The sequence below is a fragment of the Gavialis gangeticus genome, unplaced genomic scaffold (genome assembly GCF_001723915.1).
Source record: "Gavialis gangeticus isolate Ggan-Ray unplaced genomic scaffold, GavGan_comp1, whole genome shotgun sequence".
NCBI lineage: Eukaryota > Metazoa > Chordata > Crocodylia > Gavialidae > Gavialis > Gavialis gangeticus.
This window is the reverse complement of record NW_017729006.1, coordinates 24,113,713-24,120,295: the sequence shown is the minus strand read 5'-3', so window position 1 is coordinate 24,120,295 and position 6,583 is coordinate 24,113,713. Positions and strand designations below refer to the sequence as shown.

General features: G+C 38.2%; 1 protein-coding gene across 6 annotated transcripts in view; it reads right to left on the bottom strand.

Moving 5' to 3' along the window:
- Positions 1-1,704: 1,704 nt before the first annotated feature.
- Positions 1,705-6,583, bottom strand: part of GOLGA4 (golgin A4) — an 89,828-nt gene continuing 84,949 nt past the window's right edge. For 3 of the 6 annotated variants that reach the window (XM_019508991.1, XM_019508993.1, XM_019508995.1), the window contains exons 23-24: positions 3,932-3,995; positions 1,705-2,457 (exon numbers count right to left, since the gene is read on the bottom strand). In XM_019508991.1, coding sequence (XP_019364536.1) covers positions 3,966-3,995 — 30 coding nt within the window. In that variant the 3' untranslated portion in view covers positions 1,705-2,457; positions 3,932-3,965. The other 3 variants (XR_002095962.1, XM_019508994.1, XM_019508992.1) reach the window with 3 other exon arrangements.

Here is a 6,583-nt window from a genome sequence, read left to right as displayed (position 1 = left end):
CCTGTGCCCCACACACCCAACCCCAGCCCCACACACTGGGGGGGCTAGGGCCTGAGGGCAGTGGGTTGGGAGTGAGGAACACTGGGCTGAGACTGGCCATTGATGTTTACAAATGGGTCCTGGTACAAAAAATGTTGAGAACCACCAACCTAGGCTACAGGTGCCTAGATGGAGTCAACAGACAAATCCTAAGACTCCCAGGACTAAGGCCAACTGGAAGATGTAGGTAAAGGGGCAAGATAAACAAGCCCCAGAGTCCTGGGTTCCCTCTCAATAACTAATTACTCCCAAGAATCAAAGGTGTGGCAGGCAGAGAGATGCTGACCCAGCAGCCGGTTAAGCAGAAAGAGGGGGATGCTAGTAAGTGTTGCAACCCCACCCAGCACACACACGCACACAAAACTCACCTTTTCTCTCCTTTGTCTGTAGCGTGAAAAAAGTTCTGTTTTTATTTCTATTAACATGTATACATGTACTTTTGTAATGGCAAACTCTCATCTGAGTCATAAGAGATGCCTGAGCTACCTGGATCATTAAAGATATTTTTGTATATGCCATAAAATAGTCAATGGATTGTGGCTTAAATTCTAATTACATTCTCCCCCACCAAAACTTCCCCTTATAGCTTCAAAGGGGGAAAAAAAAACCCTTAATGTTCTGCTGTATACTGTTACATACAGTGTTGCTCACATTGGGAACAATGTATTCTGTCACATCCCAGGAAGTGTGAGGAGCACACATATTTTACAATGCTCATCAGCAATGAGAGCACCCCAATTGGATGCTGTTAATTCTTCCTCTCTTGCCATTAAGCGTTCTGTACATTATTTGTATTACCAGAGATTAGGAGTCCTAGTCAGGAACCTATTGCACTATGTACTGTATGACATGGCTTACAGAAATATTTTAAAAACATATGGCAGTATTAAAAGATTATTGATTTCACTCTTCATATTCATTTACATGTAAAACCAGACTTCTTCAGTTACCATGTGTCCGGCCAAATAAGTCTCACAGGGAATGTAAATAACATTTTACAAAATAAAAAAGTGACCTTAAATAACTTTTTCATGTTTAGCAATACAGGTTCAAGGTCTAATAGCATAAAAATCATACATGGCTAGAAATGAACATCCTGTACTGCCGGCTTTCTACATGGATGGTCATCCTTTATGGCTCCGTAACCTTGGTGCGTCATGAAATATCACCTCTTAAACCAATTGTCAGTACTGGGGGAAATAGTTTCAGTGTGTGAAATTGCTTAGATGCAACAACTAAGCCTGACAGTAAAACTAATAGATAGAATGCAAATGAATACTATCCAAATGACCATAAACATGATGTGAAAAGTTTATAAATATATCCAAGCTTTACCATTACCAGAATGTATAGCAGCATGTCTTCTATCACTGTAAGCCTGTGCAGTAGGGAGTTTATTCAGATAAAGTAAAAATAAAGGCACAAAGGATCAAACACCATGTCTGTGTTCCAACAGCCATTACGGGTAATAAAGTTACAGTATTCCAATTTTCCAGTTTCCCATGATGTCTACACCTGATATTTAGACTGCAAACCTTCAAAAAAGGATGTCTAAAGGATGCATGTAATTTTTTAGGACGGCAAGTGTTTCAGATAGATGCCATCTTCTTTGTGAATAAGTATAAAATTAGTGCTCAGAGAAAAAAAAAAATCTTTCAGAACACATAAAAGTTAAAAAAAAATTATATAGTAAATAGAATTTTATTTAAATCTCAGCTCCTGCCAGATTAGCATTGCCAACAGTCACAGTTGAGCATATTATACAGTTATGTATTATTTACAATTTACAGTAGTGTATTTCTTCTCCAGAAAATATAAGTACAAAAGCTAAGAGTAAACAAACGAGGTACTGCAATTTGGATTTATTGTAAGCAAAAGCTTAAAGAAATAGTCCTTAGCAAACAATCAAAAGATCTTATTAGGGAGGGACTAGTCAAATGGCCTAATTCATCTGGAAGTCACCCACTAACTGCTACCCACCCAAAAATGTATTGCACAGTTCATTCAAACAAAAATTAAAAACAAATAAATAAATAGAAGAGACAAACCATGAAGTTCAACTCTTAAAAAACACCCAGTGAAACCTGCATTCAAATATAGCAGTAGGCAAAACCTTTCTAGACAAAAGTCTTTTCCCCCCCTTTAAAAAAATAACTTTTAAACACAAAATAGAAGACAGTATTCAATAGGAGAGAAAAGACTCATCACCAGATAACCCCTGATTAGCATCTCTTCCCAAGGCAGTTTTAAACTATATCCATGGTCCAAAGTTGTCTTGCTGCTCCATTTGGGACCCTGAATAATAGCTTTTCCTTTTGTCCATTCTCAAAGGAGAACAGAGATATGACCATATTTCTAAGCAGTGTCGTCATGAAAGATTTTACTATCACAATTTCTTCAAGATGGTCGTAGCCATGACTGGAAAACAAAAAATAAAAGCGAGTAAATGAATTTAAGAAGAAGAAAATGCAAATATTTACTATTAAAATAAATCAGGGGGATCAATTTGTCTAGTGGCTACAGAAATGGAATAGGAGATGGAAGGATCTTAGGTTTGACATCAGGCCAAATAACTTCTGTGATTTATAAGCAAGTAAGACATTTTCAGTGTAGGTCAATCAACCCAGATGAAAAATTAGCTTACCCACTTGAGACCAGAAAATACACTTGAGTATGATGCCTGGTTAAATAGAAATTAAAGTATTTATAAAGCAACTAAATTATATTCCCCTTCTCTCTCACTTAGGCCAAATTCAAAACAATTCTTTCCTTACCCAATCATGGACCTAAAAACCTCCTTCCTAAATCACGATCTTGCTCTTTTGCACTGCCATCTTTTGTTATCACCAACCCACAGCCACGAACCAGCAAAGCACTGAAGCATGTGCACACCCCAAGGAACGCAAGTCCAGCTACATGCTGAAATCAACTTAGTTTTGGAGTACTTAGAATCTGAAGGAACCTCAAGATTTGGTCCAATCCTCTGCAGATTTGTTACTCCTAAATCAGACTCATGCTTATCTAGCCTCTTCCTGAAGACTTCCAATGAAAGAAATTTCTCCATTTTGCTGGACAGTATGTTCCCATTGTCCTACTATTTTTACAGTAAGGAAGTTGGGGTTTTTTAGATTTGAACTCTATTGGTTTTTTCTCTAATTTAAAAGTGATTGCTCTGAATGCTACATGATTCCTAAAAACTGTACAAAACAAATACTATGAAGTTCCTAAGAGACTTTCTTCCAAACCTTCTTATTCTTTAATGCCACCAGATCCATAGTCCTGAATTGGTTAAGCACAAACCACACACTGTCTACAAATTATGCAAGAAGTTCAATTTGAAATTCAGCATATGTTTAAGGGCTTTGCTGGATCAAGACCCACACGTAGAATTTCATTATTTAAAACAAGAACTACTTGATATTTATATGGTGTAAAATTCCATTTTGAGCATCACAATCTTGAACATACTACAGGAATCCAACTTACCCATTTATTCAAAGAACCCAGAAAATGAAAAAAGCAAAAGCACCAGCAAAACAAAGCTAAGTTCAATATATTTTATTACTACAGAGGATTTGATTCAAAATTTCTGGTTGATCTTTTCATGCCTCTGAGATGGTGTGGATCTGAATCAAATCTCAAGACTCAAATTGTGTACAGATTACACAATTTGATAATTTAAGGCTTCCATCTGACAAACTTAGCTTTGTAAGGAAAATAAGTAACAGGTTTTGTTTAAGATATATTACATGCTTTTAGTGCAAAGACCATTTAGCAATTCTTTATGAACAAAAAGCAGGCAAAAAGAGAAAAAAATAACAGAAGAATAATTAATATTAATGCCACAGATGTGACCTTCAACTGAAACACCAAAGTATTAGACTTCACTCACCCACATGCTAACTAAGGACAGACTGATGAAATATTCAGAAGATACCACTGCGAGGTGAAGTAAACTACAAAGCCAGGAAGAAAACAGCTTGTTGGACTACTTTTTTTTAACACTGCAAAGATGAGCTTAGTGGTCATCTACTACTTGCATATGAGGCTGACAGGATTAGACAAAACACCTCAGTAAATACTTTAAGCACAGTAAAGCAGATTAAACAAACTTGGATTGTTTATAAAACTTGCCTGACCCACTGCTGATGCCCATAATATTGGTAAAGGAAAGGAGAGGCACTAACATGGCAAATAATTACAGCCAAGTACCCTCAATTTAATGCTGTTAAATCTAAATTCTTTTAGTAGCAAAATACGATGACAAATTATACTTCTAAAATGTGTAAACACTTCCATCACATTTTGTCTGAAATACAAGGTGTGACACACACATTCAAAGTTGTTGAGATTTACGTTAAAAATGTACATTCATGCTCTAACAACTTTATTCCCCTTTTAGAGAAAATGTTAAGTATCTGATCTTTTCAAATACATATATGATTCTATCAGTTAAACGCCCTGTATTTCAGATGAGGAAAGTAACATGCATGAGTATTTTGTGCATTCCAATTAGCCTAAAAATATTCTTCTCTTACATACAAGTATATCAGACAGGTTAGTAAACATCAGATAAGTAGTACACCAGGCATAGTACAGTAATGAGCAGTTAAGGATAATGAACTGTTTGGCATGTAATTGACTGTGCAAATCACTGTCCTAAAACAAATCTGAAAAGGTTCACAATACAGATTCACATTTCTGCTTCAGTAAACAGACTGAAGAATTCTGAGGATGGTCAAAGAAGTGTGTGTATAGAAATTCACAGTTAATGTTGCATACAGGCTTCCACTATAAACCCAATTTTGTCTCCCTAAAATACACAAACGTGGTTATATTTACCTCAAAAAATTATGTACTAGATCTGAAATCAAAACAGCTTTGTTGCACAAAACCTGAAGTGAACTGGAGAAGGCACTGCTGATCCCAAATGGTTAGGCTTTTTTGTCATTTCAGAAAATAAATGAAAAGGCCTCAGCATGTGAAATATTTTGCCAGACACACAAGGAGATAATGCCTGAGCAAATTTTGGTCAATTACGGTCACCTTACAGAAGGTAACAAATGTCTTCAGCATCAACAATACAGAATGTGCAGTATGAGAGATCAAACAAGTGAGGGAGATTTACATTTTCAGTGAAAGAAAGTCAGTCTCTACTTGCATAGGCAGAATTCAGAATGTTACCCTATCTACAGAGGGACTCTTAACTGGCAAAAATGCAGTTTTTCTAACTAAGAGCTTCAGAGGAGGTTTTAGTTAATCATTTCCTTTTTAAAAAATGAAAACAAGTACAATGGTAATTATTTCAGGTGGTATGATGGAAGCACTTTCACTGCAAGGAAAGGTTAACTGGGAGGAGTCACTCCTTTTTGTTTTACCAGTTTAAGCAAACATTTGGAATTTGAAATGTATTGCCCAAGAAATTTACTGGAGTGGAATAGCCAATGTCAAAGCAGGTTTTAAAGTATGCTAAAGTATTCAAGATCACAAGACACTACTCCAAAAAACAAAAACAAACAAAAAATCTAGCTGCTTGTGTTCAGCTTGTTTCAACAATAGTTGAGCATCAGAGAAGGAAAAATGGTAGAAGGTATTTTTTTAAACTATGTTTCTCATGGAAAAATGTAGTTTATCAATGTAATTTGACTAATTACTTGCATTGAAACAAAACTTTTTAAACCTTCTTCTAGTCTCTCTGAATAGCTAACCTATTTAACGATTTCTTTGCCCCCATTTTCCTGAGCAGGGACATTATCAGCCCCCCCACTCGGCCCCCCTCAGGCCCCAGGGGAGGCGCACCTAGGCCAAGGGTCAGTGAGGATCTAGTCAGGGAACTTCTGGAGGGACTGGATGTATTTAAGTCAGCTGGTCCAGACAATCTCCACCCCAGAGTGCTGAGGGAATTAGCTGAGGTCATTGTGGGACCCCTGGCACGGCTGTACAAGCACTTGTGGTGCTCTGGTGTGGTGCCAGAGGACTGGAAGAGGGCCAATGTGGTTCCCATCTTCAAAAAAGGGAGGAAGGAGGACCCGGGAAACTATAGGCCAGTTAGCCTTACCTCGATCCTGGGTAAACTTTTTGAGAGAATTATTCAGGCACATGTCCACAAGGGGCCAGCAGGGGAGATTATGCTTAGGGGCAACCAACATGGGTTCATTAGAGACAGGTCCTGTCAGACCAACCTGGTGGCCTTCTATGACCAGGTCACAGAATCCTTAGATGCAGGGGTAGCAGTGGACATAGTCTTCCTGGACTTTCAGAAGGCCTTCAACACTGTCTCTCACCCCATTCTCATTAAGAAACTGGGGGACTGTGATGTCGACACCCACACAGTCAATTGGGTCGCCAACTGGCTGGAGGGCTGCACCCAGAGAGTGGTGGTGGATGGGTCATTTCTGACTTGGAGGGATGTGGGTAGTGGGGTTCAGCAGGGCTCGGTCCTCAGGCCTGCACTGTTCAACTTCTTCATCAGTGACTTGGACGAGGGGGTAAAAAGCACCCTGTTCAAATTTGCTGATGACACTGAGATGTGGGGGGATGTGGG